Below are 17400 nucleotides of genomic sequence, written 5' to 3' on the forward strand. Positions count from 1 at the left end.
TATTTTAAAAACGTACACATCGTAGATATTAATGGATTATATAAGTAAGTAAAAGCCAAAATCTATATTGAAAAAAATTGGTTTCAAAGAGCTTGTCTATCTTCTTAAGGATTTCAAAACCATTTCACCGGCCTTTTCGACACCAGCTTTGGTACCTCTAATGTACACAACATCATTGACTTTGTCAGACTTCCTTGGGACGTTGATGATAACGTCGGCCGCTTCTCTAATCTTTTTGATGTTAGAACCACCTGGGCCAACAATCATATTGAATCTTCTGGTATCAGCACCCCAGACGTAACCGGCATATGTAGCAGATGGTGCCTTGGCAATTCTTTCTTTAATCAACTTAACAGCAGTATCGAGAGCTTCTTCCTTCTTAGCGGAATCGTTTGAAGTGTCCTTTGTGACTTCCTTTTCTTCACCGTCAGAGAGAATGCTACTCAAATCAATTGGTTCATATGTCAACCTCATGGTAATATCACCTTCCTCGGAAGAAGTTGGTGCACCGACTTCTTCGATGGTAAATTTAGTCTTTTCTGCATTTTCGCCTTCGGTAGATCCACAGACTTTCTCTAGAGGAATTTCGATTGGAGCACGAGCTAATTTGTTAGCCTTCTTTGAGGTGTTACCAAATCTTACATTGACGGATAAATCCATTCTCAACTTTTGTATGAAAGCACCACGTTCTGAAACATATTCATAAATGGAGGCAGGAACATCGACTTCTCGGTCAAAATTTTCCCTGATTATTTCATTCAAGATTTTCTTCTCAGCTTTCTCGACATTTTCTGGTGCACCGGTAATAGTTATTTTGCCGCTAGGGTCATCCTTATTAGGAACGAATAAGTTAATGTTAAATTCGGATTCTAGTTGACGACGAACAATCCCACCAGGGCCAATCAAAGCACCCTTTCTTTCTGCTGGAATATCAATGGTCTTAGTAACACTATTTTCAGCATCCTTGACAATCTTGTTAATTTCCTCGACAACCTTTTTGACAAACTTTTGAGGACCTTGTACGGTAATGTCTTTATTTTCGGAGTCTGCGTTAGGAATATCAACAGACTTATTTCTAATTTCTTCACCACCAGCCTTGGAGATAATTTCTCTTAAAATATGACCACCGCTACCAACAATTGACTTATGGTATTTGTGATCAATTTTCAAGACTTCAGTGACAAAATCGGAGGCTTCGGCAACAATGGATTCCACACGTTTGGCGGCATCTTTTATGTTTTGTCTAGAACCAGTGATCTCCAGTTCAACCTCACCAGTTTCCTGAGCCTTTGGATCGGTGCTCTTTTGTAAGAAATCCATCTCAACACCGTATTCAGCTCTGATGTCGTTGATATTGTCACCATTCTTACCGATAATTCTTGGGACGTGCTCAGCTGGAACATTAATAACCATCTTATGTCCGTTCTCCATTTCAAAATCTAACAGAGCTTTCAATTCTTCATGAGCTTTATTGACACCACGAGAAGGGCCTCTAATGGTGACAATTTCATTGTCTCTTGGGAAGTTAATGAAGACATTGTATTTTTCCTGCAAACGGTTACGATAAGTACCGTGTGGACCAATCAGACTACCATGAAACTTAACTGGAACAATTAGTTCCTTTGTGATGATATCAGCCCATTTTTTGGCTTCGGCAGCCAAATATTTCTTGGCATGAGTCAAGTTGTATTCTAAACCAGTCAAAGTAACTTCGACAGTCTTATCTTTCGAAGCATTATTGTTCTCTTCGTTTGGAATATCAATTTGGCAGGCAAACTTCTCACGAATTTGTTGTAGGTTGGAGCCCTTGTTACCAATTAATCTGGCAACTGAGTTGGCTGGAATATTAACAGTCATTTTGCTTTTGCTCGATGGAGAATTCAAAATAGATTCAAAAATTTTGTTAGCAGCTTTGGCAGCTTTTTCATCACCTCTAACAGTTAACTGATTTTCTTCAGGGGTATGTAGTTTAATTTGAAGGTGGCCTTCTTGTTCAGAAATGTCCTCCATAATCAATTTCCATGTAGCGGAAGATGGTTTAAACAATGAGTCTTGAACCTCCTCGGAAAATTCGTAAGTTTTAGTCTCCATGTTGTTTTGTTTAGTACGTAGAGAGTTTAATGACTCATTGGCCTTGTTCAAAGATGCTTGAATCTCTTCAATAGATGGCTTGAAATCTTCATCTTCAGTTAAAGCAACAAGTAAAATACTGTTATCATTTGGATAATAATCACCGAATTGAACAAAGGCAACGCTGCTTTCGGAAGCTAATAAACAATGTTTAATAGACCCGCCGAACAACTCGTAATCCAAATCTGTGATAACCAGGGTTTCGGAAGGTGGAATATTGTTCACAAAAGAAATCAATTCTTTACGAACGGCCTTGATATCGTTTGCCTCATCAGATTTTGCGCTGATGTGGATGGTAACAGTTTCAGCTGTTGGCAATGACTGTATGGATGGTAAAGATATTTTAACATTAGGATGAGATTCTTCAAGACCCTTTAAAACGGAGTACTTGGTGAAATACATGATTAGATTTTTGGCATGGGTCAGATTCTTACTATGAGCCTTGGAAATATCTAAAGATTCAACCACATAGCTCTTTGAAGACGATCTGGCATAGGTGATAGCTTCACCAACCTTATCGCGCAAACCGACAAATGACACAAGCTCATCATCAGGAGTTGATGGGAAAGTGACAATGACATTGTATTTTTCTTTTAGTTCTTCTGCATCAATCAAAAACTGGAACTTGGATGGAATCTTGACCTTTTCTTCGTCCAAATTAGAAGCTAATTTTTTCAAATAATCTTGAATAGATGTCTTCGTGGCTTTTGCTTTTTCACGAGGACCCAATATGACAATATCACCCGATTTTTTATAGAATTGGACTTTGACCTCTTCATCACCCTCATCGGAGGCAAACTCGGAAACATCAATGTATGGTAGGTATTTTTCATCTTCAACGACTAATTTGATTGTGGCATTCTTGGTTTCTTCCTTAACAATGGCCAAGATTTTAGCCTTAGCCAAGTTGACCGATTCAAAATCACCAAATAAAGAAACGTTACTTGTAGTATCATCCATGTCTTCATCATATGAGTTTTCATTGACTTCCTTTGAGACATTGATTTTAACTTCGTAGGCATCACTAATTTCACGAATAGTTCTACCACCTGAACCGATAATACTGGCTTTACATTTGGATGGGACCTCGATGACAGCATTGATTGGTTTTGTTAATTTCTTCACTAACTCTCTCTTTGCTTCATGAACGTTAGCAGCTACACCAGAAACCAAAAAGGTACGAGCATTCTTAGAAAGAGTTGATTCAACAGAAACATCATGATTTTTCTTAACAGATTGGACAATACGAGATAATTCAGGTTTGGTGATTGACAACTGAGATTGCAGGTCCAAAGTGAAAGCCTCTTGGATGTTCTTTGAACGCATCCTCTTGGCCCCAAGGCCAGTAGTCAATGAAGGAGCAGAAGGGGAAGGTGATGGCGAGTTAGAGACAGCAGGTTTCATGTTTGGGCCCCAGCTAACCTTAACGTTCGCGAAGGCAGCATTTGAACCCAAAGAAGGAAGATCCTTCAAAGATGGCAATGGAGTTGGCTTTTTCTCCAACTGAGGATGTTCTTCAGCGGTAGCAGCAATAGTGGAGGCAGTAGTACTTGGCGAATCAATGGTAGTTACGGTTTCAACAGATCCTTCGACAGTGGAAGGGGGAGAGTCAATAGCGGTTTGTTCTTCAGACATTGCAGTTATAATGGAAGGAGGGGGTGTGGGAAGTATATTTTAAGCGTGGTAACCAAAAGACAATAGACGGAAAGTTAGGAAATCAGAATGATTCACCTTAAAAATTATGCTAGATAAAAGACAGCAATTTCAAAGGAAAATAGAAAGTGCTGTTGTGTACTTAGACGTTCTTTTTCAAAGACGTTCAATTGAAAAGCTAATAGCCAATGTTTCGAAGGAAGTTCTGTACGAAATGTAAAAACTATAAATTAGTAAATATACTATCCGTTGCAAGTCTTTAAGAGCTACATTAAATTGAAATTGTCGAGTGTCGCCAACAACAATTCGCGAAAATGAGCGAAAATTTTTCAAGCCCACCGCTAAAAAAAAAAAAAAAAAGAAAAAAAGGGACATAAATACGTATATCTCCAGAAAATGCCCAGTGGAGTGGATGAATACCTGATGGGCTATATTACTACATTATTGAAAACGTTTACCAAAAGTTTCGTTACTGTATAAAAAAATTGGGGTATATAGGCGGGTATATATGGGTATACTTAGTGAACAAGGAACTGCTGAAGCAGAAAAATCCTCGTAAAACAATGAAGATAAAACGAACATTAAATGAAGGAATGAGAAAGAAGGATCAATGAAAACTTTTCTTGAAAGTTAAGCTAGGGGCTCGACATTATCGGCGTATTCGCCTTCGTAGTTTCCTGCGGGGTCGTAACTACAGATGACATAGTCACCCCATGCACCGCCACAGGTTTTGATGCCACAACCAACTTGGGTGGTGGACTTCCAAACGACTTGAGTAAAGTGGCCAGTGTTACTTGAAAAGCCTGGATTCGAGAAGTCGTAGTTGGAAATTTCATTGTACCAAGCGTCGACGGCAGCTGGGCCGTCATAACCCAAAGCCAAGTTTTCACCGTATGGACCGCCAGAATGGGTCAAAGTGCCGGAGCAATCATAGTTGTCAGCATAGTCTTGAGCGTAGGAGGCCAAAGTATCGGACCAGGACAAAGCTGGTGTGTCCTTGTGCAAAGCTCTCTTCTTGTTGTGTTCAGCCAACACAGAAGAGGCAAAATCTGACAGGTCACTATCCGAAGACGATGCTGAGCTAGTAGCAGCGGCTTGAGAAGTGGTGGTGGTAGCAGCGGGTGTGGAAGTGGTGGAAGCAGCAGCGGGTGTAGAAGTCGTAGTAGCTTGAGCCAACGATTGCGATGTAGATTCAGAAGATGTCAACGTGGTCGTTGAATCGGTAGTTTTACCCCAAACAGAGGCTAAGTTCTTCAAAGCAGACAAGACCACATCGGAATTGCTGGAAGCAGAGGAAGGAGCGACAGGGGGAGCAACCAAAGCTGTAGCTGTAGAAGTTGGAGTGGCAGTGGAAGCAGGAGCTAGTGTTTCGTAAGTTGTACGTGTTTGGCCGTTTTCGACATAAACTACGCCTTGCACAGTAACGACTGCAGCCTCATGGGCGTGTTCAGTGACAGTAACAACGGCAGGAGCGGCCAATGCAGACGTGGCTAAGGCGGAGGTTAAGATCGATAATTTAGAAAGTTTCATGATTTATCAATTACGGGATATTAAAAACGAAGAAAAAGTAATATCAAAGAGCGGAAGAGTGTGGCGGCCTATAAAAAAAGAATGAATTGAAATAGCTTACGACGTAGCGATAGACCTAACGGTAGCAACTAGGATTGAAAAGAGAGCGCGATTGAAGATTCCTTGCTTGTTTTCAGAATAGAAAAATAGAGAATACGAAAAGAATAAATAATACAATTTCGGGTTCGTTAACAGAGGTGGGTTTATATATGGTATGGGTAAAATAGAGAAGTTAGAAATTATATAGTTCTAAAGAAGTAGAGAGTCAATAGCTGCAGGAAGCACACGAGTGCTACAGTTGTTAACACGCAATAAACGGGTCCCTCTATCTAAAGCGACACAGGTAATGGGTATGCGATCCCTCCCCTTCGAGCAGACAGGCAATTTTTATCCACATCGGGAAATGACTCTGTGCGTACATATTACCTCTTTAGGAATAATAATTACTGTGATTGGCGCACGGGTGTGGAGGTGTCGCTCGTTTAGGAAAAAAAATGCATAGTTGGGTGTTGTTCGAGGAGTCTAGAAGGCGAACAGAACAGCTACGACAAAAGCGGCAATCGTTCCAGCTAGACTATTGCACTGGAAAATGGAAAGAGGTGTTGCAGCACCTTCGTATGCAGAAAGTTTTGCGGTGGTTGATGTGCCTTCTTTTAGTTGAGTGTAGATCGAGGAAGTTGGCTGATGCATGGCAGACCCGTCTTGTTGGCTGGTAGTTGAACGACCGTTGCTACCAGTAGTTGTTCTTGCACCTAGGCTTGTGCTGGAGGGCTTGGCATACAGTGTAGCAACAGTCTGTTGGTAGGTTGTTGTTGTGGAAGAGGTGCCTTCGTTTGAGGTGGATTTGACAGAAGTGGGCTCGTTTGGCTTTTCAGATGTGGCGAAATCGCTAGCGAGAGAAGATGTTTCTCCGGGGTTAATGATAGTTGCGGCGTTGACTTCAGTGTAGATACTAGAAAAGGCAGTGTCATCATTTTCTAGACAAGTGGTTGTAGTTGAAGGGAAAGAAGAAGCTGGAACCACCGTGTTGGTTTTCATAGGCGATGTGGTTAGCTCACTGGTTTGGGTTGAGGCGCCGTTCAAAGTGCTACAAGATGTCGAGATTGTTCTAGTGAAGGCCGTCTCATCTGTAGAAGAAGCAGCGGAGGTAGGGAAATTACTATCCGTACTACAAGAAGCTGTGATGGTGTTTGTGATCAGATTGCTTTCAGTGGTGGTGGCAGTGGAGATGGCGAAGCTAGGACTATCGGAATAATCGCTCTCGGAAGTGCAGGTAGAGACTAACTGTGTGGTGTTGCTTGAGACACTAATACTGGTGGTTGTGCGTAAGCTATCTAAAGATGCGCCTGTGGAAGAAGATCCATATGTAGAGGTGTGTTTAGCATTGTCGGTTGGACTAGCTGAGTTGTCGGTAGGGTCCAATGTGGGATCTATGGTTACTGCGGTAGCTGCCCTTGTGGAGTTGTTAGCAGTAGTGGCCAAGGTTGTAGTACTCTTAGTAATGGCTGTGATGGTTGTGGTACTCGAATTTTCTAAAGTTGTGGTCTTCACGATACTAGAGCAATTTGTAGCAGGCACAGATGTGGCAAGCGCAGAGGATTGCTCGGATGTAATGGCGTATTCGGCAGCGTATGTTACACCGTGTCCTGACACAGAAGCACTGTTGGAGTAAATGCTACTCGATGTGGCGGCACTGTTACTAATATTCTTCTCTGTTGAACTTGAAGCCTGAGCAGTTTCCGAAGTGATACTTTCTGAGGCGGTTACTGAAGTGGTGGCGGTGTCCTTTGTGGTATGGGCTGTGCTACTAACTGAGGTTACAGATACGTCGGTGTTGACGGCTATAACGGAATTCAGAACAGATTGCGACACAGCTGAGGAAGAGACGGCCCCGGAAGAACTTCTGGAAGATGACCCAAGTCTCGTTGCATATTGGGCAGCATTAGTTGCACTAGTTACTATACTAGTATGTTCGGAAACTGAGCTTGTGGCCTCCTTGGAAGTGCTACCCTGAATATCGTCAGCAGCTACAGATGATGATAATGAGGCGCTTACAGAAGAGGTTGTTTGAGCAGAAAACACAGTTGTGTTTGCAAACTTAACAGAATTAACTGAATTGGAAGTTACACTTCTGGAGCTTGCGGTGGAAGTAGTAAGAGTACTACTCAAAGGAGCAGAAACCATTGATGAAGAGCTCGAGATGGCGCTGCTAGAAGAAGCGGCGTTCTCGGTACTCGCGCTGGAGGAAGCGGCAGCGGAACTTGAGGCAGGATCAGAAGAAGAAGCAGCAGCAGTGCTCGAGGTAGGGTCGGAAGAAGTGGTACTGGACGATGTAGCAACCGATGAGGTGGTGGTAGTGGATGAAGTAGCATCACTAGAGACGACGGTACTCGAGGAGGTAGCATAGGAAGTAGTGACAGAAGAGCTTGAGGCTGATGAGACAGTGGAGGATCCAACTGATTCTGTGCTACTAGTAATTACGGTAGAAGAGGACGCAGTGAGGGTAGCGGTCTTGGCAGGGTTTATGGTCGTCGATTTTAAAGAACTGCTGCTAGCCGCAGACGATACCGTTGTTGTATACCCTTGCGCTACAGCGGGCATAATACTGGATGAGATGGTGGAGACTGTGTCTGATGTAGTTGAGGTAGAAGAGGACGAGGATGAGGACGAGGAAACAGTGCTTATAAGTGGTTCCACTTCCTCTGCAAACTCACCCAGGTAGTTTCCAGGAGGGTTGTAGGAGCACACAATATAATTGTTCCATGTCGTACCACAATATTTATAACCACATCCAATCTCGGCGGTTGACTTCCAAACCACCTGTGTGAAGTGACCCGTGGATTCAGAAAATCCGGGATTTGAATAATTATACTTGCTTATCTCCCCGTACCAGGCGTCCACCGCTCCCGTGTCTGTGTAACCAAGGGCAAGGTTCTCACCATATGGGCCATCGGAATGCGTTAAGACACCCGAACAATCATATTGGTCGGCGTAGTTCTGCGCATAGGTGGCCAGAGTGTCGGACCAGGTGAGCGGCGCTGTGTCAACATGTAGCGCTCTGAACTTGTTATGCTCGTTCAGCACATCGCTCTCGAAGTTTGGAAACGTGGTTTGTGCCTTGACGGCTACTAGGCATCCTAGCAGAACTGATATTGGAAACTCCAGCATAAGCGTTTTCGTTTTAAGTTGTTTTAAGTTGTTTGGAGTTGCAGGGGTGCAGCAATTATAATTTTATGCCGATATTGGTTTGGCAACTACCGAAAAGCAAGAAGCTAAAAACTTTGAAGTATAGAATATGTTTTAGAGAATTCTTCGACCGAGTTGAAACATGAGAACTGTTTCATCGGCCCTATATAGCAATTACATCCTTCCGTTGCTGGGTCCCTGCCTAGATACCATATTTGTTGTTGAATTAACCGCGGGAACCCGCAATATACGAAAGACGAACACAAGAGAGCAAGCACACACAGCTAGTGCGTAGCGTTGCTAGCTATATTGCCATGGTACCTACCTTTCACCTCCTTGTTAAATCCATAAGTGGACGGTTTTCCTAAACCAGTATTTATCAGTTCTCGAGCACGCAGAGAAAAGTAAACGAAGCGACCTGCATTGCGGTAACTATAAACACCCAGCCGCCTCCAGCAGAACCAGCCATGTGCGAAGAAAAACAATTTTTCGGCCAAACTTACCAACAATAGCGACGCGTTCCTCACATCGTTGGGTTTTTTTCGCCTCTCTTCAAGTTTCCTATACCCGAGCTTAACACAACACAACGGACCCTCTTAATTAGAGGTATCCTCCGTTCTTTTCTTCCGCTTTCCTAATCGAGATACCAGAGCACGGAACAGGACCCTAGTGCATCGGAGAGGAGATCCGTGGCACGCTCACTGCGCCTTTCACTATCACCGATTTCGTAATTCGAACAGGAGTATTTCGCTGCAGGGGAATTACTGTTTGTAGACGAGGGAAAGCAATTATCAGATACATGCCAGGGATAGCGTTCAAGGGGAAAGACATGGTTAAGGCAATACAGTTTTTAGAAATAGTCGTTCCTTGCCACTGTACGACCTGAACTTTACTCAACGAAAAAAAAATTGGAAAAAAAATAGTGCATAACGTTGCTATTAACAGATGTAGTACTGATATGTCCCTGATTGGTGAAGAGTCAGAATGATATAAGCCTATTTGATATGTACGTGTACGTATTCGAAAATAAGATTTGTTTCTCGTAGGGAGCGATATGTGCATTATGTTACCCGTTCCACATGTTTTGAACTTTTTTTCTTTTTCATGGTAAGCGTCAATAATCAATTTGAATAACTAGTGAAGAGTAGCTAGCACGATGAAATAAGTGCCGGAGCTGATCGAATCCCTAGTCTCGGTTCGCCTGAAACAGAGAGAAGTCGATTACTGTACACCGTGCCTCCTTCTATGTACAAGCTACAAGTGGTCTTGGTGCCTCCGAGTCTTCAGGCGACGATGCCAATACAGTTTGGCTACGGACCAACCATCGCCGAATCTTCTCAATTGTTGCCAAACAGAACTAATATGGCGCAAAGCGCCGGAGATGCCTCTTTGCAGTATGCTAATCTGAGATCTGCCAATGTGAGTTTCACGCCAAGCTATTTCAACCAGTCTAGGTTTAGGAAGTTTCTTTTGTTTACCAAGCCGACAAACACGCTGTTGAACTTGAGTGATGAAATCATCGATAAGTGTGAAAAAATGTACCCGAGTTTGCAAGAAGACATTGAAATTTTGAGTTTGCAAGATAACAGCGGTTGTGACCTTGATCCGGATTTTTTGGTAAAGGACGTTTTCAATGTAAATAATATCGTAAGAGTTATATTGAAGAATGAGATAGATCTGGACGATTCCGCACCAGTGTCACTTTATAAGTCGGTAAAACGATCCAAGTTGAACAACGGGTCGCCCCAGTCGGTGCAGCCGCAACAACAAATCCCGTCCTCTTCAGGTGTTCTTCGGATTGCCAAGAAGAGGCCACCTACAGGAACCACGACAACAACAACCATTCGTAGTGCCACTAATGGATCCATGAGGGTTTCTACCCCATTGGCTAGGCAAATTTATCCTCCACCTTCTTCGAAGATCGTCTCCAACAACTCAGATGACGAAGACGAAGACATTGGTGAAAGATCCTTTTTGCCGCCTCCAACGCAGCCTCAGTCACCTCCCATAAGAATTAGTTCGGGCATTGACGCAGGTAAAAAAATAAAATCAAGCATCGTCGAGGAAGATATCGTGTCCAGATCAGCAACCGTGGATCCAGATAAAACAAAGCAGCAACGTCTATTGTCCGGAACTCCTATAATGTCCACCATGACTCCAAACAGAGTTACTCTTACCGGTCAGAGAGTGGTTTCTGAACACGCACATAAAAACGAATTGGTTTTCTCTGCTTCAGCTTCTTCCTCTTCATTTGCTAATGGTGGCACAGCTGCTGTCACTGCTCAGGACATTAATAGGAAACCACCCGTAACCACTCCAAGAATAACATCAGGAATGTTGAAAATCCCCGAGCCAAGAATCTCAGAGATTGAAAAAGAGTTAAAAGAGGGACCTTCCAGTCCGGCCTCCATTTTACCCGCTAAAGCTGCAAAGATTCCAATGAAAAAACCTTACTTGGAAAATGGCGAGAACTACGAATCCGACGATAGCTCAAGTAGCGAAAACCAAGAAACTCCTGAAACAGAACCACATTCAAAGGCTTCCTTGCAACGTAGTCAAAGCTCCATCGCAGATAATAATGGCTCTCCGGTGAAAAATAGTCCTCTCGGTGATGCCATGCCACACAATGTGCATTTAGCAGAACTTCCCAAGGCAAGCAATACCTCGATCACCAAATCTTCAAATGGCGAATCCTGGGGAAAGCAACAAGAACATCAACCACCAAGAAAGAGTTCACTGGAAACTATAGTGGAAAAGAAATCTCAGGCGGAACCTTCCGGTATTGTGGAACCGAAAAGAATGACTAATTTCCTAGATGATAATCAGGTAAGAGAAAAAGAAGATACGAATGATAAACTTTTAGAAAAGGAAATTTTGCCGACAATTCCACATAATGATCAGCCAATACTTGCATCATCTGATAAGTCTAATGGGACGTTGAAATCACTAGCTGGGAAAGTTAGTTCAAACAACAACGCTTCAAAGGAAGATGGCACTATCATTAACGGCACCATTGAGGACGATGGCAATGATAATGATGAAGTTGATACTACGGTTCGTATTGTTCCTCAAGATTCAGATTCCTCTAGTTTCCCAAAGTCAGATCTTTTCAAAATGATCGAAGGTGATGATACAGATCTACCGCAATGGTTTAAGGGCAAAAATTCGAGAACTTCCGGTAATTCCAAAAATTCAAAGCCTTACACAACGGTTTTGAATAAAGACATAGACAATTCTAAGCCAGATCCAAGAAATATTTTGCCCCAGCGAACCCCAAGAAGTGCGGCTAAGAGGGCTGCCCAATTATTGGCAGGTGCCAAGAAAAACGAAGTCCCACAGAAAAGTACTGAAGATTCTAGTTCGGCAGCGTCCACAGACGATGAGTCAGAGAGTGGGATTGAAACAGATTTCTCATCAGACGATGATTTTAAAAGGAAAAATATGTCGGTGCCTAATAATGGGCCCAAAGACATTTCTTTACATTCTTTGAAAGGCAGTGTTGTTCCAGTGAAAGACTCAAAGATAATCAATAAAGAAGTTGATGAAGAAAGAAACGACAAAAGAGATAGTCAAAAAAAGTCAGCCGTGAGTGAATCTTCAGTAACAAATAGCAAAATAAGTGAACAAATGGCGAAAAGCTTTTATCCGAATTCAAACAAGAAGCAAAATGAAGCTACAAAGGTGGAAACTAAGCCAGCAACACAAGCATCGTCTTTTCCTGTTGTTGGTGGGTCTCCTTCTGTTGCTACTAAAGGAACTACCTCTTTCAATGAAGAAGGAAATCGTAAAAATGTTAAAACGAAGGCCAAGAATGAGTCTGCGCAGATTGATAGGCAGCAGAAGGAAACAACTTCTAGGGTTGCAGATTTGAAAAGCGCAAACATAGGAGGTGAAGACTTGAACAAGAAAGCAGAGGGGTCCAAGGAACCAGAAAAAGCATCTGCCAATATACAGGATGCTAACGATAAAAATAACTCGAAGGAAAAAGAAGACTCCAAAAGCAAACAGGTATCTCAGAAAAAGTTAAAAATGACAGATCACTTAAAAGAAGGCAATGTTCAGCTTCCTAAGCCCAGTGCAAATGATAAATTGAAGGATTTGAAGGCTAAATTTACTAATAGTAAAACACTCGTGCCACCTGGAATAATTTCTAATGAAAAAAATAATTCTAGTGCAAACGATGATGATTCTAGCTCCTCAGGTTCTTCCACAGAAGACGAGTCTAGTTCATCTTCCTCGTCTTCTGATGAGGAAACTTCAACATCCAGGAAGGCTAGAAGAGTTGTTGTAAATACACCAAGAGAACCAGTTAGATCTTCATCTAAGATTGAAGCCCCCTCTCCATCTGTTAACAAAAAAATCAATGCCACCCCTGATAAAATTCCAGTTACACAGCTAATGGACATGTCGTCTCCTCCGTCAGTTAAATCCAAGACCACCTCAAATCCGTCTAGTATACTTCATGACCTTCCAAGAAAAGTTCGTCCTTCTTTGAGTTCATTATCTGATCTTGTTTCAAGAGGCATCCCAGATGTAAAGGAAAAAACTTCTAAATCGAATGAGAAGTCACAAACAAAAGCCCCTTCAAGTAGTGATGATGAATCTAGCTCTGATTCTGACTCTAACTCCAGTTCGGACTCCGTATCGGATTCCAGTTCAGATTCTAAATCTGAGTCAGATTCTGATGACTCAGGGGATTCATCTGATGATGGAAAAAGTTTTATTAGTGCGAAATCCGCTAGTGCTGCTTTAGGTAAGAAGAAGAAGCCAAGTGGTGGATTTGCATCATTAATAAAAGATTTCAAGAAAAAATGATACCAGAAAGTCTCAGTAGAATACACGTCACAGAAAGCTAGTAAAAAAAAATAATCAAGCATATAAAAGTATTAATATATTAAAAAATCTTCATGTAAACCAATTCTTATTTACCTCTTTTCCCAGCAAGCGGGCAACTTCTTTAAGAAAAGTAATCTTTTTTGTACGTCGAATTATCAAAGCTTGGTTACTATATTTAACATTATTGTTTAGTAACAGTATCATCTTAAAAGAAAATTTTTTAAAATTCCAATATAGGAGACAATGGTAATAATTACATACAAATAGCTATTTATGTAAGCAAAACTGATATTTTTATATACAAATCGTTTCAAATATCTCTTAGACTTCAGCGAATTTATTGCTACCTCTAATGAATCCGATTGCTTCTTCTCTATTGACCTCAATAACCGTGGAAATCTTATTCTCGTACTTAACACGGAAAAATTTGTCTGCAACTTGCAACATATCTGTTCTGAACGTCGTACAAATAAACTGGGCATTTTTTGACAGTTCTTTTAGAAGTGTAGCGACTGCAGTTCTATACTGCTTGTCGAGTGCAGCATCAATTTCATCAAACAGATAGAAGGAAGCAGGGTCAACCATTTGGATTGCCAGAATCAAAGCAATGGCACATACAGTCTTCTGACCACCTGAGAGCTGTTCAACATGCAGTTGTTCGTTTTGTTTAGAATTGAAGGAAACAGAAATTGAAACACCTGTATACATAATTTCACTATCTTTACCGTTTTGGCTTTCATTGGATTCTGCATCCATGTCAACATCAATACTTTCATCATGGTCGTTAGCGTTATCATTCTTACGGTGAATAATCAACTTAGCAGTACCTCTGGGAACTAATCTTTCAAAAACAGCTTCAAAGTTTTCAGAAACCTTTTGGAAAGTAGAATCAACCGCGTTAACCTTTTGTTGTTTTAACTTAACAATTAGATCTTGAATTGAGTCTTTAGATTCATCCAGCTCTGAAGCTCTCTCCGCAAGGTCTTTGCGTCTTTCGTTAAACTTTTTGAAGTTTTCAAAAGCTCTCTTGTTTACATTCTTCAAACCAGAAATCTCTGTGTTCATATCATTCAGTCTTTGTAATAGCTGATCACTTGTGATGTCGCTAAAATCATTTACTAAAGCATCCTCTGGCAGAAGCCCAATTTCCCTAATCCTTTGCTGTAATTCTTCTCTTCTAGTAACCAAAGTTGTTTTCTTAATCATCGTTTTTTCAACACTTTTTTGGAAATTGTCAAGCTTCTTTAATAGTAATCGCTGTTGATTGTTTGCTTTTTCTAGCAGTTTCTTATTATTAGTTTCTTCAGCAATGAGACTTTCAATTTCTCTTTGAACGGTACCTAGTTCCAACACAGCGTTTTCATGCTGCTTTTCAACGCTTTCCTTCTCCAATTGTAATTCTTTCAACTCATCTTGTAGACCAAAAATAAATGCGTCACCTACTTCTGACATCTTGGATTCTAGATCATTTTCTTGTGGGATAAGTTTGGACTCCAATTCGGCATTCAACGAGTCAATGGTTGTAGTTATACCTTCTAGGGCGTCTGATGTAATATTTAGCTTATTGTGCGCTGCACTAATCTCCTTTGTTAAAGATTCTAATCTTTCCTTTTCTTCTTTTGAGAGTTCGCTATCAAACTCCTGAAGCAAATCATTTTCGAATGTATTTAGCTTTTCCTGAGCAAATGTACGATTTGTATTCAGCTTTTCTAGTTTTAGTATAATTGCGTTTAATGATTCTTCGAGAATTAATTTTTCATTCTTTTTGGTGTTTAGCGATGTTCTATATACCTCGATATTTGTTAAGACAGACTCCCTGTCATTAGAAACCTTTCTTATATTCCCGTTTACTTGATCAATCTTAGTATCAATATCATTTAGTTCATTTCTTACGAAATCTAATTCTTCCAGTATTTTTTTGTGTTGACTTCTTGATTCATTTAAGTTTTTCAATGATTCCAAACGTGTTCGTTTGTGCTGGTCAAGATACCCACCTGTAAGTACACCTCTTTTGTCTGCTCTATCACCATCTAAAGTGATGGCATTGAGTTTGTGTTTCTTAGCTAATTTTAAACCTTGACCTAAGTCTTTGACAACAATAGTTTTTCCAAAAACGTGTTTGACAGCCTTCTCAAACCTGGGTTCATATTTTATCTTCTTTATCAAGGGAGTAAACTGGATTTGTGTAGTAGTGTTTGAGGGGAATTTAACATCACTGTCCAAAGATAACCTGTTCAAGGGAATAAACGTCACTCTCCCACCCTTCATACGATATAGTTCGTTCATAATCAAAGTGGCCGTTTCTTCGGTATCCACGACAATGTGGAAGAGGGAGTTACCTCCAATTACTTCAGCACATGTCTTGTACTTATCATTGACTTTAATCAGTTCACCTAATGTCCCAAAGACAGATTCCGGTGATATTTTTAGTTTTTCTGTAATTTCTTTCACATTTATTATACCATTTGCCAATGATCTACTCATGGTTTCATTAACATTTCTTTGATTTTGATTGACGTCACTTAATAAAGTTTCCAAGACTGTCTGTAATTTTTGCTCCTTTCTCCACAATTCCTTACGAGTGTCTAAACTTTCACTCAGCTTCTGTTTGAGGTGTATTAATTCCGAATCAAAATCTTCTAATTGACCCTTGGTATCTGGTCCATTGATAGAATCAATTAGCTCTTCAATCTCTTCATCAATCGCAGAGTACTGCTTCCTTAAAGAAGTACGATCCATTTGCAATTGACTTTCCAGTTCATTTAAGTTTTGTATTGAAGATTTCAGTTCTTCAATTTCTGAATGAATCCACGTATCGCGTTCATCCTTTGATTTAAAACGGGCATATTCTCCTTTCTTTAAGATAAGATCTCTCTGCTTTTGTTGCAAGGAGGCCAATTGAAGTTTGTACATTGCTTCTTCCTTTGTGAGTTCTTGATATCTAGGTAAAATTTTAGACAACTTTTGTTTCCTTTGCTCAATTATAGATTTGATCTCTTTCAAAGTTGCACTATCCAAATTTCTCTGCTCCTCATTTGACTCAATTTGCTGTTGAACATCCTTTATTTTTACGTTGACGTTTGTTAATTTCTGAGAAATCTCAGATTCCCGTAGTTTTGCCTGTTGTAAATCAGTCGCATTTTTGATCTTCAGTGAAGCTTCAATACTTGATAGCTTTTTGGAGACTTGGTCAATCATATCCTCTCTTTTATCCAACTCCTGGATGTATTGTTCGGAAGAGTATACCGTGTTATTATAATCACCGTCCAGTCTTTCCATTTGATTGATAACCTCATTTAATTCTCGATCATACAATGTGAACTGGTAGATCTTTCTGTTGCGTTCCAACTCGTTGTATTTCTCTAATTCCTTACGTTCCTGTTCCATTTCACTCAATTTAGAGTTTAGTTCACCCATTTCCTTGTTAATTTGAATCTTTTTCTGCTCTGTTTCCTCCATTTTTTTCAATGAAGCTTTCAATTTTACTTCAAATGACTTAGCTCCTACAACATCTTCCAATAACTGCAATCTTTCCTTATCCTTGGCATTAGTTAAGGCGACTATTTTACCTTGTGGTACTATATTATACGGATTATTCATTGAAAAACCAGCGGTTTCCAACATTCTGACTATGTCCCCTTTGGTCACGTTTCTGTCATTTAATTGATAGTCATCCTTCTTCAGCCCTACTGTTCTTCTAATGGTCACTTCGTCATCTCCTCTCGAAAGTACACCGGAGGGCAATATCATAGAATGATCTGGATCGTGGAACACAATTTCTACCGAGGCACTCATCACTGAACCACCAGAACCTTGGTGGATAAGCCCTTGCCTTTCTTCCCTCTTAAGATTAGAGTAATCGTCACTAAGAACAAATCTAATCGCAGCGAAGAAATTCGATTTACCTGAACCATTGGAGCCAATAATAACATTCTGATGCGGCGAGAAATTATCAATAATGGTTTCGTTCCTGTAGGTTTTAAAACCCTTAATTATCACCCTTTTGATATACATTGCAGACGTGAA

The 17400-nt window shown here is 40.7% G+C and overlaps 9 protein-coding genes across 9 annotated transcripts, besides 1 other annotated feature; 3 read left to right on the plus strand and 6 right to left on the minus strand.

Moving 5' to 3' along the window:
* Positions 1–96: 96 nt before the first annotated feature.
* Positions 97–3765, minus strand: SCP160 (Scp160p; the record flags this gene model as incomplete). The annotated part of the gene is made up of 1 exon (NM_001181513.1): positions 97–3765. One exon carries the CDS (start codon positions 3763–3765, stop codon positions 97–99), a length of 3669 nt encoding a protein of 1222 aa, NP_012455.1.
* Positions 3766–4413: 648 nt separating this feature from the next.
* Positions 4414–5313, minus strand: PRY1 (sterol-binding protein; the record flags this gene model as incomplete). Its single annotated transcript, NM_001181512.1, has 1 exon — positions 4414–5313. One exon carries the CDS (start codon positions 5311–5313, stop codon positions 4414–4416), a length of 900 nt encoding a protein of 299 aa, NP_012456.1.
* A 561-nt stretch (positions 5314–5874) lies between these two features.
* PRY3 (Pry3p) lies at positions 5875–8520 on the minus strand (the record flags this gene model as incomplete). The annotated part of the gene is made up of 1 exon (NM_001181511.1): positions 5875–8520. The coding sequence occupies one exon, from the start codon at positions 8518–8520 to the stop codon at positions 5875–5877; it is 2646 nt and encodes an 881-aa protein (NP_012457.1).
* Positions 8521–8585: 65 nt separating this feature from the next.
* YJL077W-B (uncharacterized protein) lies at positions 8586–8684 on the plus strand (the record flags this gene model as incomplete). The annotated part of the gene is made up of 1 exon (NM_001184603.1): positions 8586–8684. One exon carries the CDS (start codon positions 8586–8588, stop codon positions 8682–8684), a length of 99 nt encoding a protein of 32 aa, NP_878104.1.
* A 520-nt stretch (positions 8685–9204) lies between these two features.
* ICS3 (Ics3p) lies at positions 9205–9600 on the minus strand (the record flags this gene model as incomplete). Its single annotated transcript, NM_001181510.1, has 1 exon — positions 9205–9600. One exon carries the CDS (start codon positions 9598–9600, stop codon positions 9205–9207), a length of 396 nt encoding a protein of 131 aa, NP_012458.1.
* Positions 9338–9424, plus strand: YJL077W-A (uncharacterized protein; the record flags this gene model as incomplete). The annotated part of the gene is made up of 1 exon (NM_001270753.1): positions 9338–9424. The coding sequence occupies one exon, from the start codon at positions 9338–9340 to the stop codon at positions 9422–9424; it is 87 nt and encodes a 28-aa protein (NP_001257682.1).
* Positions 9601–9783: 183 nt separating the features above from the next.
* On the plus strand, positions 9784–13353 carry NET1 (Net1p; the record flags this gene model as incomplete). The annotated part of the gene is made up of 1 exon (NM_001181509.1): positions 9784–13353. One exon carries the CDS (start codon positions 9784–9786, stop codon positions 13351–13353), a length of 3570 nt encoding a protein of 1189 aa, NP_012459.1.
* Positions 12999–13415, minus strand: APQ13 (Apq13p; the record flags this gene model as incomplete). The annotated part of the gene is made up of 1 exon (NM_001395035.1): positions 12999–13415. One exon carries the CDS (start codon positions 13413–13415, stop codon positions 12999–13001), a length of 417 nt encoding a protein of 138 aa, NP_001381965.1.
* Positions 13416–13519: 104 nt separating this feature from the next.
* Positions 13520–13784: an origin of replication (ARS1010; Autonomously Replicating Sequence).
* SMC3 (cohesin subunit SMC3) lies at positions 13696–17388 on the minus strand (the record flags this gene model as incomplete). Its single annotated transcript, NM_001181507.1, has 1 exon — positions 13696–17388. The coding sequence occupies one exon, from the start codon at positions 17386–17388 to the stop codon at positions 13696–13698; it is 3693 nt and encodes a 1230-aa protein (NP_012461.1).
* Between the last annotated feature and the right edge of the window lie 12 nt (positions 17389–17400).

This window comes from Saccharomyces cerevisiae, chromosome X (assembly GCF_000146045.2).
Source record: "Saccharomyces cerevisiae S288C chromosome X, complete sequence".
Taxonomy (NCBI): Eukaryota; Fungi; Ascomycota; class Saccharomycetes; order Saccharomycetales; family Saccharomycetaceae; genus Saccharomyces; species Saccharomyces cerevisiae.